The sequence below is a fragment of the Scyliorhinus torazame genome, chromosome 2, assembly GCF_047496885.1.
Source record: "Scyliorhinus torazame isolate Kashiwa2021f chromosome 2, sScyTor2.1, whole genome shotgun sequence".
Taxonomy (NCBI): Eukaryota; Metazoa; Chordata; class Chondrichthyes; order Carcharhiniformes; family Scyliorhinidae; genus Scyliorhinus; species Scyliorhinus torazame.
In genome coordinates, this window is record NC_092708.1 from 374,132,898 (window position 1) to 374,154,489 (window position 21,592).

The 21,592-nt window shown below is 42.6% G+C and overlaps 1 protein-coding gene across 2 annotated transcripts in view; it reads right to left on the reverse strand.

Annotated features, from left to right (window-relative positions):
* Nucleotides 1-21,592, reverse strand: part of dlst (dihydrolipoamide S-succinyltransferase) — a 65,916-nt gene that overhangs the window by 8,691 nt on the left and 35,633 nt on the right. For both annotated transcript variants that reach the window (XM_072493169.1, XM_072493176.1), the window contains 5 exons: nt 11,844-11,899; nt 10,136-10,247; nt 9,139-9,288; nt 8,287-8,366; nt 6,863-6,960 (listed from right to left, as the gene is read on the reverse strand). In XM_072493169.1, the coding sequence (XP_072349270.1) occupies nt 6,863-6,960; nt 8,287-8,366; nt 9,139-9,288; nt 10,136-10,247; nt 11,844-11,899 (496 nt within the window). The remainder of the gene's footprint in view (nt 1-6,862; nt 6,961-8,286; nt 8,367-9,138; nt 9,289-10,135; nt 10,248-11,843; nt 11,900-21,592) is intronic.

Consider the following 21,592-nt stretch of genomic DNA (forward strand, 5'->3'; position numbering starts at 1 on the left):
CTTAGAGGCAACTCAACCCTTACACTAAGACTACTTACCTTATATCTCCCATCACTAAATATCATGTTAAGCTTTTGTGAAGAGGAAGCTGAATAGCATTTTCTATGCAAAATACTGATAGCTCAGTACAAATCTGTGCATTTGATAGCATTGTGCTCCGTTGATTATCATCTGAATGGCTTCTGTAATTGTTTGAACTACCTTACTTTTCATGTCATAGTACTGAAATCAGCTTAAGGCTTTCGATTCATAGACGGCCACTCCAGTGCGATAACTTCCATCTGTTTGACCTAAGCGGAATGTGTATTACTGCACAGCTGCAATGAATTGCACTGTACTTCAGCTTTTCCAGCTGCTCAAGACAAATATTTATGACCTTGTCACCTATGTACATTACTCTGGCGACAGCTGTTAACCGTAAACGGTATGTCTTTATAGGTCCACTTATGATTGATTTTATTTCTCACCAAAGCTTTTCCTCTCATGTCTCACTAGCATAGTTTCGATCATCAAATTGCCTAATGCTGTTATTACTGTTCTGTTGTAAATGAGCAACAGGCAAATTACAAATCAAGAGGAAAGGGGACAGGGGAGTGCTGCTCACAATATTCTTCAACTAAATATTTGAACTTGACAGAACTTTACATCCAGCAACAATATGCAATATAAAACTTGCTGCACCACAGCTTAACCTGTAAAACTATCATATTATATTTTAGTATGTCTCAGGAAAATTAATCCTGTATAAATTGCAAATCATTGAATTACAGAACAGTGGACGCTGATGAATCAACTATAAAATCACAAACTAAACTTTCCTTTATAACTGAACTAGCTGAGAAAACCGTTCAAAGATCATCCGTGTAATGTAGATGCTCCGGTTAAAATGTGAGCCTGAGAACAAGAACACTAAGAAAAACCCAAAGCATACAAAGTGAGAACAATGTTGAGATCTGGTCAACTTTAACTGGCAGGTTTCATTTCCCCAAGACTGGCAAGCTGGCCAGCTTATCATGTTCTGGCTACCCATATAAAACACAATTTTAAATCCAGCTCGTCCCATATTTAGAGAAACCGGAATATTGGAACACCTTAAAATGAAAAAAAAAAATCAGGGTATCTTATTGCATAGCGGGTAGTTTTGCATGAACCTCTTGATCATATACAAGATATAAATTTATCAATGAAATCCCTGACCACTGATAAATGCCCCTGGCTGGTCATGAGATACCCTGGTACTACAAGCAATCATGTCCTACACTCACAGAAATTCAGACATAGGAGCAAAGCCCATGGTCCACTAATGTTGATAGTTTACATCTCTCCCAAGTGATGCATCCTCTGACTTCAGCAAGTACATCGGTGACCTGTCTGTTTCAATTCTAGGTGATGGACAGAAAGACCACTGAGATGTTACCCCAAGCAGACTGTAAAGATCCAGAAGCATAATAGGTCAGGCTGATGGGCACTCGTGTGAAATGGTTCCCCAGTCTAGGTCTTTGGGGCAGCACAGTAGCACAGTGGTTAGCACCGTTTCTTCACAGCTCCAGGGTTTCAGGTTCAATTCCCGGCTTGGGTCACTGTCTGTGCGGAGTCTGCATGTTCGCCCCGTGGGTGTCCTCCGGATGCTCTGGTTTCATCCCACAGTCCAAAAATGTGCAGGTTAGGTGGATTGGCCGGGATAAATTACCCTTAGTGTCCAAACAAAAGGTTGGGTGGGGTTACGGGGATAGGGTGGAAACGTGGGGTGCTCTTTCCAGGGCCGGTGCAGACTCGATGGGCCAAATACACCAGCATGTCCAATCTCCTGCTCTTCTGGCAGGTCCAGGAAGGTGACATGTGTATCCACCTGTGAGGTTGACAAGGTCTTTTGTGAGCAGACACTGACCTGCAAACTTCAGACCTGCCTGCAGCTCCTGCTGCTTTGAGCCCTCTGCTGTTGTTACTTACTGACTTTCTAAACAGTGCAGTTAAAGGAGCATACATGCTTAGAACTTGTGTATGCATTTGGATAGGGATGCTGGAAAGTGCAGAAATCCAACAAAATATACAAGCTCACAGTCCAACATGATCAATTACAATACCTGTAACTAAACTGTGTTGGTGCAAGTCATGGTCCCTTTAACTCCCAATGGCTTAAGTAGACTACCAATCCTATTTTCCTCTTATTTTTTAAATTTAGAGTACCCAATTTTATTTTCCAATTAAGGGGCAATTTAGCATGGCCAATCCACCTACACTGCACATCTCTGGGCTGTGGGGGTGAGACCCATGCAGACACGGGGAGAATGCGCAAACTCCACATGGACAGTGAGCCGGGGCTGGGATCGAACCCAGGTCCTAGGCACCGTGAGGCAGCAGTGCTAACCACTGCACCATCGTGCCGCCCCAGTGGACTGGAATCCTACCATCATTTGCAACTTCAACAGTTTACTCATCTCTTTTGAGATCATCATAGAATCATACAGCAAAGAAGACTGCCATCTAGCCATTTGCACCTCTGTCAGTTCTTTGAAAGAGCTAATCAATTAGTTCCACTCTAGTGCTCTTTTCACAGTCCTGGAAAGTTCTCTTCAGATCCAACTCCCTTTTGAAAGCTGCCACCATCTTTCCAGGCAGTGCATTTCAGATCACAACTCACGGTAAAAAATTCTCATTTCCCTCCTGGTCCTTCTATGCTCACTAGTTACCAATCCTCCTGCCAATGGAAACTGTTTCTCCTCATTTACTCCAACAAACAGATTCATGACTTGAGGCACCTATTATATCTCCCTTTATCACTCTTTGCTCTCGGGCAAACCATCTCAGGTTCTCTGTTCCCTCCACATTACTGAAGCCCTTCATCCCTGGTATAATTATGATAATTATTTTCACCCGCTTCAAGGCGTTGACATCCGTCCTGAAGTGTCGTGCCCAGAATTATACACAATACATTTGAGCTGGAACCAGTAATTTATGAAGGTTTAACATAACTAGGTATCGTACTCTACACCACTATTTATAAAGCCAAGAATCCGTTTTAAAAAAAATAACCATTCCACCTTGTCTTGCCACTAAAGATTTGTCTACATGAATCTTCAGGTCAAGTTCTTGAAACCCCTTCAAATTGTTCCATTTAGTTTTTACAGCCATTTTTCCTTCTTCTTTCCAAAGTGCATCACCTCAATTTTCCTGCATTAAACTTCATCGGTCACGTGTGTCTTCTCATTTCTTTAATCTATGTTATATTTCTCTGAATTACGTTACTGTCCTCCACAACGTTTACTACATTCCCAAATGTTGTACTATCTGCAAACGTAGAAATTAGGCCCATGTGCCCAAGTCCAGGTAACTGATATAAATCAAAATGATCAGCAGTCCTAACACTTTCCTTCCAGTCTGATGGACAACCATTAACATCTGTTTCTTAACCAATTTCTAACTCAAACTATAACTGCTCCTTTAACCTCATGGACTTCAATTTTGTGAACAAATCTATTATATGGTAGTAGGGGAGAGATTTCAGAGTTTAGCCTTCGTTTTACTCTTTCATGGAATGTGGATATCATTAGCACGACCAGCATTTGTTTCTCATTCCTAATTCCCCCTGAACTGTGTAGTTTGTGAGGCCATTTCAATGGGCAGTTAAGAATCAACTGCATTGCTGTGGGCTTGGAGTCACATGTCGGCCAGTGCAGATAAGGATGGCAGATTTCCTTCCCTAAACGACATTAGAAAACCAGATGGGTTTATGACAATCAATCATAGTTTCATGGTTACTGTTACTGAGACTAGCTGAGAGCAAACGAGATATTGAAAGCCACATTCTCATACATCAGTCCATCGCTGGAAGCACTTCTAGCCTACAGTACAATTACATTGAAAAAATGGGCAAGTACACAAATGAATGGAGATTTGGCAGAACATGGGCGGCACGGTGGCACAGTGGTTAGCATTGCTGCCTCAAGGCATCAGGGACCTGGGTTCGATTCCGATCTCAAGTGACTGTGTGGAGTCTGCCAGTGTCTGCGTAGGTTTCCTCCAACAGTCACGAAGATGTGCAGGTTAGGTGGATTGGCCATGCAAAATTTCCCCTTAGTGTCCAACGGTTAAGTGGGGCTATGGGGATAAGGAGGGGGAGCGGAACTGGGTGGTTCTCTATGATTCTAACACCCACCACAGACCAACAGTGGAGTGATCAAAATCATGGATGCTCAAGGGGCGAGTGTGGATATTGAAGGGCTGTGGTGTTGCTTGACTGAGAGCCAATGCAGGTCAGTGAGCACATGGGGTGATAGGAGAATGGAACATTGTGCACATTAAAACACACGTAGCAGAGTTTTGGATGATGTCAGGTGTACTGAAGATAGAATGTGGGCAACAAGCCAAGAGTGCAGCTGGACAAGTTGAGTCTACAGGAACAGATGCAATGAGGGATTCAGCAGATGAGCTGAGATGGGAATGAAGTCAGGCGATATTGTGGGAGGTGAAGAGAGACCACCTCCATGATTGTGCGACTGTGTCATAAATAATCTCAGGAGTCAAATATGATCTGATAAGACACTATCCTCACATTTACCCACCTCCCTCACTAATCATTCAAATTCAAATTGCATGCATTGCAGAATTTTTCCAGAGAAGTAAAAAGAAGCAAAACAGGTTCTTGATTAGGCTTTGCCATCTTCCAAGGTTCCACCTTTAAAAATAATTTAAAGACAGTGCAAATAGGGTAGGACAATGTGCAACATACATTTAGATACATATAGATTATTTACAATATAGATATACACACACCTCACAGGGGGAAAAACTGAATTGCATAAGTGTTTATTTACGAATGCAGTGCACACTTGATGAGTTCTTGCTATGAGCCAGAAAGATTTGTTTTCAGTCTTCCTTTACTAACGTTGCTAACGAGATTAGACATGTTACAACTGGGGATATAATCTTATTTAATGCACAATGTTGGGAGCATCCCTCTGTATCTAACCCATAGTTTTAACTGGGTCAAATCCTGGAACTCCCTTTCTAACAGCCATGTGGGTCCTCCTAGAACACATGGACTGCAGTGGCTCAAGAAGGCAGCACACCACCAACTTTTAAAGGGCAATTAGGGATGGGCAATAAATGCCAGCCTTGCCAGAGACCCACATCCCATATACGAATAAAAACTGATCTTGAAGCACTTATATTATTGATGTTAACATATTTAGTATCAAAATTGGAAAAAGGTGTTTCAACTCACAGCACGGAATGGAAATCTTAAATTTCCCTGTGAATGCAGAATTCTCTGGAGAGGTGGGTAGTGTGACCGTTAAAAGTGGGAATCTGTGTCTCAAATGAAACTAGCAATCAAACAGTTAAAGGCCAGTGAAAGTGGATAGTGTGCTCACTGACCCGATAAAAGGTGTCTATGTCTGTGTTTTCCCCTTAACCCTGTTTGTTTTCCTGCACTTAAGCTCATTAACTCTAGGATTACTTCCCTAACACCATTAGGCATCCCCAAGATGCAAGAACACCAGAAAAGGAGCCAGGAATGATAAAATCTTCTAGTCTAACTATATCAAAATTTCATTGCCTCATCATTAAACTGCTTTCATTCAAAGACCAGGCTTCTCCCTCGAGGATTTATCTCTCTGCCCCATCTCTTCCCTCCTTCTCTTCAGTCTCCAGGCATATGTCAGTCTTGTAAAGTGCATTCTTAGCTAATCTGTTTAAATAGGTATTATTACAGCACACAACATCCTGACGAGATGTAAACCAAAACTGGCATATTAGCCCCTTAAACAAAATGTTAAAAGCATCATTTCCAGCACAAGAGTCAAATATTTTCCCTTAAATTAATATTGTTCAGTCTGCCCATCTTACAACAAAAGCACATTAGGAACAAATATTTACAGTAGTCTGTCTTTAAGTGGAGATGATGTTTCAGTTTACCAAAGGGCTCAAATGGCATTTGGAAAGAAATTTCCTGCTGATAATTCAAGATGTAGCCATAGTTACTTCCAATTTAAAAACCTTGCATGCCTTCTCTTTGCTTAGCTTTGAAGGTTTTCATTATCATAGAATTTACAGTGCAGAAGGAGGCCATTCGGCCCATCAAGTCTGCACCGGCTCTTGGAAAGAGCACCCTAACAAAGGTCAACACCTCCACCCTATCCTCATAACCCAGTAACCCCACCCAACACTCAGGGCACTAGAGTTTTGCAATCAATTCAATATTCAGTAAATGTTGGGTGTGGTGAGAGTGGGAAAGAAAAGGAGCAAGTAGGAGAGAAAGCAGCAAGATTGGGAAATAGGACAAATCATGAGGAAGGGCCACAATGATGAAGCATGGGTTTGTGGCAGTAATTACCCATACACTCAAGTTGTCAATCTCATTGTACCCCAGCATAGGGAAGGAACAATTGGAGGAAGGGTCTTCTGACAGCTGGCTTGTCCCAGACATGCATTGGAGGAGGCTATTTGAATCTTTGCTACAAATAATTGTGACTTGGGAGACCCAGGGAAGGATGAAGGGAGGAAAAAACAAACCATAAGTATGTCACTCACTCCCACTCCCTAACAGAATGCAACAAGTTTTCAACATGTTCTTTCAAAGCAAGAAATTAACAATTTTAGTAGTTCTGACTGATGCCTGCAGGTAAGTCACTATGTCGACTCCCACTGCCTCAATGGGAACAGGATGGAAATATTTCATTTCACTACTGCTCTTATTGCAGGTTTTGAGCCCAACTAAACGCAAGGTAGAATATATTCATAAGAATGGGTTTATATCACATTTTCCCCAATAACCAAATGAGACACATAAAATCATGGCTAGTCTTGATAGATCTGTGAATATCTCACATGATGCTGACTGCAGCTGTTGAATCCACCTTACCTCATGTCAATTTCGTTGAAGGTAGTCAGCATGGCACAAGTATTCTGAGCCTCCTTTAGCCGTTGTGCAATCCGAAGTCGCATTCTGTTCATTTTAACCTAAACATTCAGAAGCCAATTACAGAATTAGTCTGTCTTACACAAGCTTAAACTTCAAGGTTAATTAAGAGGTTACTAGATTACATGCAGAATATTTGATACCTGCAAACGACTACCATCAATATTTTAGCAAATCATATCATCCCTTACTCCTCATATGCAAAGGATGATATCCTCTCGACATTACAGAACGCACCAGGATACCTGAATGTTTACATGCAAAATGGTCAGGTTCATGTTTCTGGTGATAGTGATAGAGAATCTAAATTATTCCACAGGTACTGATGCAGAATTATTAACTCTTGTGGTCAGAGCAAGCAAGCATAGGAATAAACTAGCCAACACTCAAAAATGTTGCATTGCTGTGTCTTATTTGACCATTAACATTGATGCTGGACTATTAGATTCCTGCGAATAATAGGGCGCAACGTACCCCTTCTTTATTATTATTGTCACAAGTAGGTTTACATTAACACTGCAATGAAGTTACTGTGAAAATCCTCCAGTCGCCACACAACAGCACCTGCTGGGGTACACCGAGGGAAAATTCAGAATGTCCAAATCACCTAACAAGCATGTCTTTCGGGACTTGTGGGAGGAAACCGGAGCACCCGGGGGAAAGCCAAGCAGACAGGGGGAGAACGTGCCGACTACGGTCAGTCAGTGACCCAGGCCGGGAATTGAACCCGGGTCCCTGGTGCTGTGAAGCAACAGTGCTAACCACTGTGCTACCGTGCAGCCCAGTTTCTACCAGTGCCTGCAGTTAAATAATGTTTAATATGATTAATCACCAATCTTGACATCCAGAGGATGTCACGGTGGCACAGTGGATAGCACGGCTGCAACATGGCACCAAGGACCCGGGTTCAATCACGGCCCCGGGTCACTGTCCATGTGGAGTTTGCACATTCTCCCCATGGGTCTCACCCCCACAACCCAAAAAGATGTGCAGGGTAAGTGGATTGGCCATGCTAAATTGCCCCTTAATAGGAAAAATAAATAATTGGGTTCTCTAAATTTTTTTAAAAAAAGTCTTGATATCCAAAATGTTAACACTTCTGTATAATAACTGGGTAAAGATAAAGAATTTGTCAATTTTACATGATTCTGCAGTGGGAAACTACAATGGTTGTTTACAGTTTACCAGATTTTACATTTCTAGCCCCTTCCCTAGAAAGCTAAAAATTGTATTAAATCTGATCTCTGGTATTTACATATTAGTCCAGAGTAAAATCTCTGTCAGCAAAATATACACAATATTAATTCTATACAATAAATTCACACATAGCAGGCTGTTAACTGATGCATTTACTGCTTCATATTTACCCTATGCTCCGATCTGACACCCTTCACTCCCACATCTGAAGCTGGGGTCAAGTGTCCAACAGTAGGTTTCACTGCTGATACTGGAATAAAAGCAGAACACAAGGCAATGTTAGGAATTGGATACGCAAAATCTACATTTTTATCCTATTCATATCATCTCCTATTCTGTAGATGCCTCTGGCAAATCTCCATTTTAAACAAGATAAGAGGATTACCTACCAACAATGTAACCATTGAAGCTATTATGCGCTCACAATGGAGGACGAGTATAGCAAGTGCACTGGTTAGAAGTCACAGACCCATGACTGTAAAGAATGTTAAAAACAGTCGTGTACAGCAAAAGGATTGCTGAACCATCCAAGATTAATAATAATCTACTGTTTCCACTATTTTCTTTGTTTGTGTCAGTTTAGCTTACTTGATAACACTCTTGCCTTGGAGTCAAAAATGTTGTGGGTTTAAGCCTTATGACAGTTGAGTTGGGATGCATGTCTAGGTTGCTAATCTGTGCAGTACAGCGGTTGGGGGTGGGGGTGGGGGGGGCGCAGAGAAGAGAGAGAGAGAGATAGGAGGAGTGCAGCTTTGTTGGAGGTGCTTCAGGTACAGCAACACCCCACTTATCTATTAAAGACATCACTATCTCAAGGGCAGGAATCATCGTGCCATATCTAACATTCATCCTTTGATCAATGCCAGCAATAAAGTATTTCATTGCTGCCTGTGGGATTCTACGGTGCACAACATGGCATGCATAAACAAGTTGCTACAGTTCAACCCAAACGTTTTGAGAAATTTTATAAAGCACTATGTTGGCAGAAGCTTTTTGAAATGGAAGTCATTTATTTTACTCACCAGGTTTACTTTCGATGGCCTGAATATTTACCGGTGGCACAGGTGGCATTGTGGTAGGAATTGCCCCTGCTGTGCCTGCAGGTGGTGATGGTGATGCTGCTTCTGGTTTGGGGGTGGGAGGGGCTTGTGGTTTTGGCTTAGCAGCACCGGCTGGAAAAGCAAAAAGTATAAACACATAGGCTTGAGATGTGACTTCTCCAAAACATAGAAAACTGGAGCAGGAGTAGGTCATTCAGCCCTTTGAGCTTGCTCCACCATTCATTATGATCATGGCTGATCATCGAACTCAACCTGTCCCCGCTTCTTCCCATATCCTTTGATCCCTTTCGTCCCAACATACAATGTTTTGGCCTCAACTGCTTTCTGTGGTTGCAAATTCCAGGTGTGGATATGGCCCTGTATAATTGCAGCAAGACAACCCTGTTCCTGTGCTTCAGGCCACTGTCTTCCATATGCTCAGCTATTAAATCTTTTATAATGGACTCTAGCATTTTCTCCACTCCCGGTATCAGGCTGACTGGTCTATAATTCCCTGTTCTCTCTCTACCTCCCTTTTTAAATAGTGGGGTTACATTAGCTACCCTCCAATCTGTAGGAACTGTTCCAGAATCTATAGAATCTTGGAAGATGACCATCAACACATCCACTATTTCTCGGGCCACTTCCTTAAGTACTCTGATGTAGATTATCAGGCTCTGGGGATTTATCGGCCTCCATTACCATCAATTTCCCCAACATCATTTCTCTACCAATACGGATTTCCTTCAGTTCCTCCCTCTCACTAAACCTCGTGTTCCCCAACATATCTGGTATGTTATTTGAGTCCTCCTTTGTGAATGCAGAACCAAAGTATGTACTTAGTTGGTCAGCCATTTCTTTGTCCTCCATTATAAATTCCCCTGTTTCTGAGGGGCTTGAAAACAAAGATGAGAACTTTAAGATCATAGCTTCACTTAATTAAGAGCCAATGTAGATCAGCAAGCACAGGGGAACCCACCTTCTGTCTTCCTGAGTTTGAAGAGAGGGGTCCCTCCTTCTACCTTACCGCCATCAGGGACCAGGAGCTCCTCAATGACACCAGCATGTGGAGCAGGAACCTGTACTGACGTCTGGAATCAAGAAGAATTAATTTTAGGAATTATAGCCCAGCAGCATGTATTCCACAGTGGGAAAATAACTCCTGTTTGCTATACAACGCTGGTTGTCAATGGGGAGTTAGCAGCAATTTTAAGGTTCACATCACAGAATGAGAGATAATGGCTGGTTCAACAACTGGATTCAAGGTCAATGGAAATGAACGACCCATGGCACAATGTTAGTACTATTTGCAGATACAGAAGATGGATCAATTAAGTTTGTCACATTGCAATGAAACATTGAAAGGAAGATTAAATGCTAATCACAAAATCATCAATCCGACAAGGATTTTGGTACCAATATGGAAATAAGACATATTTTCTTACATATTCTGAAAATAATTTATGAAGTTGAAGGCAGTGATTCATAGACATTTAATATCACTAATCTTGTAATAGGAAGTGGAATAGTTAAGCATTTTGTTCATATCACAGCATTTTTAGATATGAAAATGGAACCCTGAATGCGAAGTAATGTAGTGACTGAAGTAACTGCATTATCACATTATAGATAATGCCAATAATTAACTGGACCAGAATGATGACTGATGAGAGATCTCGAATTAGTGCAAGAAAAAGGAGAACTGATTAGGCCAAGTAAGAAAATTATGCATTAATGCTAATTTTACAAAATCGCACTCCCAGCAGCAACCTTTAAAAAATGGTCATCAGACCATATGATATAGGAGCAGAATTAGGCCACTCGGCCCATCAAATCTGCTCCGCCATTCAATCATGGCTGATATTTATCTCATCCCCATTCTCTTCCCTTCTCCCCATAAGCCCCTGATCCCCTTATTAATCAAGAACCTATCTATCTCTCTCTTAAAGAAACTCAGTGATTTGGCATCCACAGCCTTTTGCAGCAAAGAATTCCACAGATTCACCACCCTCTGGCTGAAGAAATTCCTCCTCATCTTTGTTTTAAAGGATCGTCCCTTTAGTCTGAGAGTGTGCCCTCTGGTTCTAGCTTTTCCTACTAGTGGATACAACCTCTCCACATCCACACTGTCATGCATCGGAAACCCTAGCACTTGTTACATACAAGCGAGGCCCACTGCTGGGATTAATTTCTTAAATTAACCCAAGAGTCAACATTGTGTGTGTCTGGGCAATCAGATGGTTGCTATTGCCTAATAGGGTAGAAATAATTTCAGGAGGCAAAGAGAAAAATTGGTAGATTGGTGAGTATAGTTCTGCTGGTCTAGGGGCAGAACACCTCAGTCCCACGGAGTGCACATCCTGTTACCTGTGGGAACGTCAGGATGCTTCTTGTCCTGGGCAACATGTGCAAGAAGTATCAGCTGAAGCACCTCATAAGTTACAGATGTTGTAGCTTGAGCAGCACTTCAACACAAGATGGAACACGGGGTTTCAACATAAGAGAAACAAGGTGCTGCAAGGAAGGGTTATATTATGCGGCTGCAACATCCTGGTGATCACTTATTATTTAACTGCCAGGAGTTATACAGAAGCCATACCAGAGACTCAATTGCCCTTTCAGCCATATTTAGTACAGAGACCAAAGAAAAAAGTAGCTGGTCAGAAACAATCAAAAATGTTACTAACCTTATCAGTTTCAATTTCACACACCACCTCATCTTCACTTACTGTATCACCAACAGCTGTAATAAAACACGGAATGGATTGGAGTATTTTGCATGAAAATACCAAATGCAAAATCAAAACTCATTTTGGGACTAGATATTCTTAAAAAAGTATACGGTTATATAAATTCACAAGCAACTGAATCCCAAAATTAGATTTATGCCTTGTAATCACTTGGGTTTATTGCTCTTTTTAGTTGTATTCTAGTTCTGGGCACCATACCTTAGGAAGGATGTACTGGCCAGGAAGTGCAGTGTTGTTTTTACCAAAATAATACCTGGAATTTTTTTATTGATTCATGGGATGCGGGCATCGCTCGCTCGGTCAGCATTTGTCTCTAATTGGCCTCGAGAAGGAACAGCATAATATTTCCAAGTCAGGACAGTGAGTGGGGTGGTAATGTTCCCAGGTATCTGTTGCCCTTATCCTTATAGATGGTAGATTGGAAGGTGCTGTCTGAGGAGCCTTTGTGAGTTTCTGCAGTGCATCCTGGAGATGTGAGACACTGCTGCCAATGTGCGTTGGTGGTGGAGGGAGCTGGCTCCTTTGTCCTGGATGGTGTTGAGCTCCTTGAGCGTTGTTGGAGCTGCACTCACCGAGGCAATGGGAATATATTCCATCACACCCCTGACTTGTAACTGGTGGACAGGTTTTGGGAGTCAGGAGCCGAGTTACTTGCTGCAAGATTCCTAGCCTCTGGCCTGCTCTTGGAGACACAGTAATTATATGACTAGTGAGGTTCAGTTTCTAATCAATGGTAACCCCCAGGATTTTGATAGTGGGGGATTTAGTGATGGTAATGCCATTGAAAGGCAAAGGGCAATGGTAAGATTCTCTCTTGTTGGAAATGGTCATTGTATGGATCTGTGTGGTGTGAATGTTACTTGCCTCCCAAGCCTACATTTTGGCTGGATCTTGTTGCATTTGGACTTGAACTGCTTCAGTATCCGAGGAGTCACGAATGGTGCTGAACGTTGCGCAACCTTCAGCAAACATTCCAACTTCTAACCTTATAGAGTCAAAGAGGTTTACAGCATGAAAACAGGCCCTTCGGCCCAACTTGTCCATGCTGCCCAGTTTTTACCACTAAGTTAGTCCCAATTTCCTGCATTTGGCCCATATCCCTCTTTTCCCAGCTTTCCTACATAACTGTTTAAATGCTTTTTAAAAGACAAGATTGTACCCACCTCTACTACTGTCTCTGGCAGGACATTCCAGACACTCACCACTCTGTGTGTGAAAAAATTACCTCTCGGGACCCTTTTGTATCTTTCTCCTCTCACCTTAAACCTATGCCCTCTAGTTTTAGACTCCCCGACCTTTGGGAAAAGATGTTGACCATCTACCTTATCTATGGCCCTCATTATTTTATAGACCTCTATAAGATCATCCCCAAGCCTCCTACGCTCCAGGAAAAAAAGCTACAGTCTATCCAGCTCTCCTTATAACTCAAACCATCAAGTCCCGGTAGCATCCTGTTACAGAACCCAAAGTGTTTCATAGAGTTCAACCGACCCACAACTTTTAATAGATTGTTATCCCAAAGGCTTTTTTCAGGCGGGTTAACAGGAGTATAATGGGGTTTGTGTGGGCGCGAGGGACTCCGAGGGTGAGAAGGGTGTTCCTGGAGCGGAGTAGAGATGGGGGGGGGGCTGGCGCTGCCCAACCTCTGTGGGTACTACTGGGCCGCCAATGCGACGATGGTGCGCAAGTGGGTGATGGAGGGGGAGGGGGCTGCATGGAAGAGGCTGGAGATGGCGTCCTGTCTGGGGGCGCTGGCAACGGCGCCGCTGCCGCTCCCTCCAAGGAGGTATACCACGAGTCCGGTGGTGGTGGCGGCCCTCAAAATTTGGGGGCAGTGGAGGCGGCATGGGGGGGAAGTTGGGGCCTCCGCGTGGACCCCATTACGGGGGAACCACCGGTTCGCCCCAGGAAGAACAGGTGGAGGGTTTTCGGGGTGGCACAGGGCAGGGATACGAAAGTTGGGGGACCTGTTTGTGGACGGGAAGTTCGCGCGCTTGGGTGAGCTGGAGGAGAAGTACGGGCTCCCCCCCGGTGAACACCTTCAGGTACTTACAGGTAAGGGTGTTTGCCAGACGGCAGGTGGTGGAATTCCCGCAGCTACTGCCACACACAGTACAGGACAGGGTGCTCTTGGGGGGGGGGGGGGGGGGGGGGGGGGGGGGAGTGGGGAAGATCTCGGAAACTTACCAGGTGATGCAGGAGGAGGAGGAGGCCTCGGTGGTGGAGTTGAAAGGTAAGTGGGAGGAGGAGTTGGGAGAGGAGATCGAAGAGGGGACATGGGCAGATGCCCTAGGGAGGGTGAATTCTTCCTCTTCGTGCGCGAGGCTCAGCCTCATACAGTTTAAGGTGCTGCACAGGGCACACATGACCGGGACAAGGATGAGCCGGTTCTTTGGGGGTGAGGACAGGTGTGTTAGGTGCTCCTAGGGCAGGCCCAAGAATGCAGAACTAGGGGGCATAGCCTCAAAATAAGGGGAAGTAGATTTAGGACTGAGTTTAGGAGGAACTTCTTCACCTAGGTGCTCAGGGAGCCCAGCAAATCACACCCATATGTTCTGGGCATGCCCAGCGCTGGAGGAATTTTGGAAGGGCGTAGCGAGGACGGTGTCGAGGGTGGTAGGATCCAGGGTCAGACCGGGCTGGGGGCTCGCAATATTTGGGGTGGCAGAGGAGCCAGGAGTGCAGGAGGCGAAAGAGGCCGGAATTCTGGCCTTTGCGTCCCTGGTAGCCCGGCGAAGGATTCTCCTTCAGTGGAAAGATGCGAGGCCCCCAGGCGTGGAATCCTGGATCAGCGATATGGCAGGGTTCATTAAATTGGAGAGGGTGAACTTTGCCTTGAGAGGGTCGATACAAGGGTTCTTCAGGCGGTGGCAACCGTTCTTAGACTTTCTGGCAGAACGATAGACATTGGTCAATGCAGCAGCAGCTCGGTGGGGGTGGGTTACTTTATTTTTGTTTAGGGTATTTACACTGGAGGGTTTGAGGGAGTGTATACACCTGTTGTGTTAAGTCGGGGTGTTCATGTTAATTTATTATTTATGTACAGGGGGGGGGGGTTGCTTTCTTAGATTGTGTTTTGTACTTAACCCTGTTGGGTCCTTTTTTCTTTCTCATTTTGTTATTGAAATTTTATGAAAACCTTTAATAAAAATTATTTTTTTTAATCGATTGTGGTGTGGGAAGCACACGGCGTACTCCCCAGGTGTGATACAGCAGAAATGGACAAATGGTTTTTAAAACAAAACAATGTTTATTCTATGAACTTAAGTTAACCTTGTAAAAACAAACATTGAATATCTTAACACCCATTACTTCAAAGATAATGCCAAAAGACTACAACACCAAATAATCCTTCAAACTGTTCCTTTAAACATCCAAACGACTTCAAACACAGACATTAGGTTACATTCAATATATTTATAGTCTTTGGATTATGTAAATCAACACACCAGCTGTGTTTCTTCCTGCAGCTCACAGCAAAACACACAGACACTCCCAGCTGCCTTTTCAAACTGAAACTCAAGAAAGCAGAAGTGAGCTCAGCTCCTCCCACCCTCTGACATGACTTCAGTAATATGATCAGCTCCAGTTCTTAAAGGTACATTGCTTAACCATCCATTTCTTAAAGGTACTCTCACATGACACCTGCCCCCAAGAAAAAATAAATAAACCATCAACTTCAAGATGGTTTCATTTTTCACCTTTGCACCATCAATTAAGAAATGCACACAGTAAAAACACTTTACTGGTTAAAAAAAAACAACACCCGCAAACGGGTATAATAAAATAGTCCATTTTTTTTCTCTCGTTCTTCTTCCTCCAACCGAAATCCTTTGCGATTGACAGTCTCTTTGAACAAGAAAGTCTCTGCACGATCCATCCATTCCTCTATGCCTCGGCATTTCTCTTTAAAGTTACATACTTCAGTTCAATCTGATCACAGAGTCCCTTGCAATTCTCCAATACAGGAGCATCGGTTACCACAGCTTTCAGGCCTGTTGAAAGTCCGCTGTCCATTGAAATTTTTGACGTTTCATCAGCAAGTCCATCAGTGGAGCAACCACGCAACATATCTTTTGCACAAAGGTTCGGTCAAATCCACTCATGCCAAGAAATCGCATTATTTCCCTTCGGCTTGAGGGTATTGGAAACTCAAGGAAAGTGATTTGGGCTTTTCCAAATTCACTTTTGGCTAGGTTTATCACCAAACCCGCCTCCTGAAGTCGATCGAATAACTGCATAAGATGTTTTAAATGTTCTTTCCATGTCTGGCTGAAAACTACCAGATCGTCGATATATATTGCACAATATATACCGCACTAGTGCAAATGCACGAGTGATAATTTACCAAAATTCACTAGACTCTGGGGTGATCCCGACGGATTGGAAATTAGCAAACGTGACACCACTGTTTAAAAAAGGAGGTAGGCAGAAAGCGGGTAATTATAGGCCAGTGAGCTTAACTTCAGTAGTTGGGAAGATGCTGGAATCTATCATCAAGGAAGAAATAGCGAGGCATGTGGATGGAAATTGTCCCATTGGGCAGACACAGCATGGGTTCATAAAGGGCAGGTCATGCCTAACTAATTTAGTGGAATTTTTTGAGGACATTACCAGTGCGGTAGATAATGGGGAGCCAATGGATGTGGTATATCTGGATTTCCAGAAAGCCTTTGACAAGATGCCACACAAAAGGTTGCTGCATAAGATAAAGATGCATGGCATTAAGGGGAAAGTAGTAGCAGGGATAGAGGATTGATTAATTAATAGAAAGTAAAGAGTGGGGATTAATGGGTGTTTCTCTGGTTGGCAATCAGTTTTCTAGTGGTGTCCCTCAGGGATCAGTGTTGGGCCCACAATTGTTCACAATTTACATAGATGATTTGGAGTTGGGGACCAAGGGCAATGTGTCCAAGTTTGCAGGCGACACTAAGATGAGTGGTAAAGCAAAAAGTGCAGAGGATACTGGAAGTCTACAGAGGGATTTGGATAGGCTAAGTGAATGGGCTAGGGGCTGGCAGATGGAATACAATGTTGACAAATGTGAGGTTACCCATTTTGGCAGGAATAACAGCAAAAGGGATTATTATTTAAATGATAAAATATTAAAACATGCTGCTGTGCAGAGAGACCTGGGTGTGCTAGTGCATGAGTCACAAAAAGTTGGTTTACAGGTGCAACAGGTGATTAAGAAGGCAAATGGAATTGTGTCCTTCATTGCTCGAGGGATCGAGTTTAAGACTAGGGAGGTTATGCTGCAATTGTATAAGATGTTAGTGAGACCAAACCAGTTTTGGTCTCCTTACTTGTACTTGAGAAAGGACGTACTGGCACTGGATGGTATGCAGAGGAGATTCACTAGGTTAATCCCAGAGCTGAAGGGGTTGGATTACAAGGAGAGGTTGAGTAGACTGGGACTGTACTCGTTGGAATTTAGAAGGATGAGGGGGGACCTTATAGAAACACATAAAATTATGAAGGGAATAGATAGGATAGATGCGGGCAGGTTGTTTCCACTGGCGGTGAAAGCAGAACTAGGGGGCATAGCCTCTAAATAAGGGGAAGTAGATTTAGGACTGAGTTTAGGAGGAACTTCTTCACCCAAAGGGTTGTGAATCTATGGAATTCCTTGCCCAGTGAAGCAGCTGAGGCTCCTTCATTAAATGTTTTTAAGATAAAGATAGATAGTTTTTTGAAGAATAAAGGGATTAAGGGTTATGGTGTTCGAACCGGAAAGTGGAGTTGAGTCCACAAAAGATCAGCCATGATCTCATTGAATAGCGGAGCAGGCTCAAGGGGCCATATGGCCTACTCCTGCTCCGAGTTCTTATGTCTTATGTCCTTAATTGGGTAATCCTGAAACGACTATTAGCTAACCGTTGAAATGTGGGCTGGGGCGCTTTTCATGCCAAATGGCATAACTTTGAATTGGTATATACCATTTGGAGTCACAAAAGCTGAAATCTTCTTCGCCCTTTCGGATAAAGGTACCCGCCAGTAACCTTTAAGTAAATCCAATTTGGAAATAAAAGCGGATTGTCCCACTTTCTCAATGCAATCCTCCAAACGTGGGATAGGATAAGAGTCCGTTCTTGTAACTGCATTCACCTTTTTATAGTCCACAAACAACTGTTGGATACCGTCTGGTTTAGGTACCATCACTATGAGTGAGTCCCATTGGCTGCAACCCACTTCAATTATGGCATTTTTAAGCATATTCTCAATCTCTTTGTTAACCTGTGCCCATTTTAAAGGATTAGGTCTATATGGATGTTGTTTGATAGAAACAGCATTTCCCACATCTACATCATGTATAGCCATTTTAGTACTTCCCAATTCATCTCTACAAATTTGCCCATGTGATATCAATAACTCTTTCAGGTCAGTTCGTTTTTCCTCTAGAAAATAACTTAACAATTCATCCCAATTTTTAAGAACATCCTCATTTTCCAATTTAATTTGAGGTATGTCAAATTCACAGTCATCTGGATTTGGTTCGTCACAGAGTTAGAATCATTAAAACCTCCTTTTTCTCTCCTTCCCTTTCAAAGTACCTTTTAAAGCATATTCACATGACACACTCGGTGAGTCTTCCTTCTCTCTGGTGTTTTTACCACATAATTCACCTCACTTAATTTCCTTTCAATCTGATAAGGTCCACAAAACCTAGCTTTTAAAGGCTCACCTAAACACTAACAACACTAAAACTTTTATCTCCACTGGCAAAACTCCGAACTTTGGATTTCTTGTCCGCTACCCGTTTCATCACATTTTGTGCAACTTTCAAATGTTGTCCAGCCAATTCACCTACTCTATTTAATCGTTCCTTAAAATTTGACACGTAATCCAATAATGTAATTTCCGATTTCTCACCAATTTTTCTTTAATCAATTTAAGTGGTCCTCTTACCTCATGACCAAAAATTAGTTCAAGGGGACTAAATTTGGTTGACTCATTAGGTGCATCCCTAATTGCAAACAGCACGAATGGAATTCCTTTGTCTCAATCCTCTGGATAATCTTGACAATAAGCCCTCAACATAGTCTTTAATGTCTGATGCACCTTGCTCCCTGCGATTCTGGATGGTACACAGTTGATTGAAATTGTTTTATTCCTAAGCTATCCATAACTTCGAGGTAAAACTTGATCCTTGATCCGATTGAATTTTTGTGGGTAGTCCATATCTTGTAAAGAATATAAGTAACTCCTCCACAATCTTTTTAGCTGTAATATTACGTACTGGAATGGCCTCTGGAAACACATATATAGCCAGATATATAGCCAGATATAGCCAGGCTTGACACAATTCACACCTCTTTAACCTGGGGTTACCCCATCTCTGGATCGGTAAAGATTTAATCACCTGCTAATGGTCGCATGCCAAGCATTGTTTGGCATCTTTGAATCTGACTATATATGTGTTTCTGGAACATACCTCTTCATTCACCTGAGGAAGGAGCAGCGCTCCGAAAGCTAGTAACATCGAAACAAACCTGTTGGACTTTAACCTGGTGTTGTAAGACTTCGTACTGTAAGCTTTAGGAACTAGCTCATATGCACCTAAGATGGATTTTTTTCACCTCCTCATACGTTCCAGATACCTACTCCGGTAGTGATAGAAACACTTCACTAGCTCTACCTATCAGCTTTGTTTGAATCAGTAATACCCACATGTCCTGTGGCCATTTCATTTGTTTAGCTACCTTCTCAAATGAAATGAAAAAGGCTTCTACCCACTTCTTGTCAAACCTTGGCAATGCTTGGACATATTTAAATAGATCCCCACCAGGTCTTTGACTATGATGCTCTGTCTCACTATCCACATCAATCTCATCCAACTGTATGTTTCCCTTTGCGTCTGCCAATTTTAACTGATTTTCATGTTTCATAGCCATTTTATGAAGTTCAAACTCTCTCTCTTTTTCCCTTTCCCTTCCATTTCTTTCTTTGTTTCTTTCTTCTCTCTCATTTCCTTTTTCTCTCATTGCATATTCAAGCTGCTTTAATTCTTTTTAATGTTCAAATTGCTTAATCTGCAACTGGAGCTTTGCCATTTCTCATGAGTCAGAATGTATCTCAGCCAAATTTAAATGCTCAGCTACCGCGGTAAATACCTCATCTTTTCGCATTTTGCCAGGCAATGTTAACTGCAATGCTTTTGACAAATCTAACAGTCTGCTTTTAGTCTCTGTCTGTAAGGTATTGCGTGTTACCGTGTCCACCCCCAAAAACGCCTGCGCCTCTAAAAGAGCCATTGTCCACAACACACTCCCCACTTAAACTAAAATACCACACCTGAAAAGCAACCACAATATGCTCACCCCTCACTGTCTTTAAGTTCACTGAGCCAATCCAATAGATAGGCTTTTATCCCCCTCGAGCCCTCAATTGTTATGGGTCCGGGTTTACAGAAGCCCAAAGTGTTTCATGGAGATCAACCAACCCACAACTTTTAATAGATTGTGGTGTGGGAAGCACATGGCGTACTCTCCAGGTGTGATACAGCAGAAATGGACAAATGGTTTTTAAAACAAAACAATGTTTATTCTATGAACTTAAGTTAACCTTTTAAAAACAAACATTGAATATCTTAACACCCATTACTTCAAAGATAACCCCAAATGACTACAACACTAAATAATCCTTCAAACTGTTCCTTTAAACATCCTAAAGACTTCAAACCTTCAAAAACAGACATTAGGTTACATTCAATAGATTTATAGTCTTTGGATTGTGTAAATCAACAGACCAGCTCTGTGTTTCTTCCTGCAGCTCACAGCAAAACACACAGACAATCCCAGCTGCCTTCTCAAACTGAAACTCAAAAAAGCAGAAGTGAGCTCAGCTCCTCCCACCCTCTGACATGACTTCAGTAATCTGATCAGCTCCATTTCTTAAAGGTACATTGCTTAAACATCCATTTCTTAAAGGTACTCTCACATGACAACTCTTTCTAGTTTAATAATATCCTTTCTACATTAGGATGACCAGAACTGTACACAGTATTACAAGTCTGGCCTTCCTAATGTCTTATATAACTTCAGCAAGATGTCCCAACTCCTGTAGTCAATGTTCTGGAACCAATGAAACCAAGCATACCGAAAGCCTTCTTCACCAACCTGTTCACCGGTGATGCCATTTTCAAGAAGCTATGAATCTCTACTCCTAGATCTCTTTGTTCTATAACTCTCCCAATACCCTACCATTAACTGAGTAGGTTCTGCCCTGATTCGATCTAACAAAATGCATCATCTCACATTTATCTAAACTAAACTCCATCTGCCATTCATCGGTCCACTGGTCCAATTGATCAAGGTCCCATTGCAATCCTGGATAACCTTCTTCACTGTCCACTATGCAGCCAGTCTTTGTGTCATCTGCAAACTTACTAACCATGCCTCCTAAATTCTCATCCAAATCATTAATATAAATAACAAATAGCAGTGGACCCACCACTGATCCCTGAGGAACACTGCTGGTCACAGGCCTCCAGTTTGAAAAACAACCCTCTACAACCACCCTTTGGCTTCTGTCATCACGCCAATTTTGTACCTTGGATCAACCTTATGCAACAACCTACCATGCTGTATCTTGTCAAAGGCCTTGCTAAAGTCCATGTAGACAACGTCGACTGCATTGCCCTCATCTGCCTTCTTGGCTACCCCTTCAAAAAACTCAAATCAAAT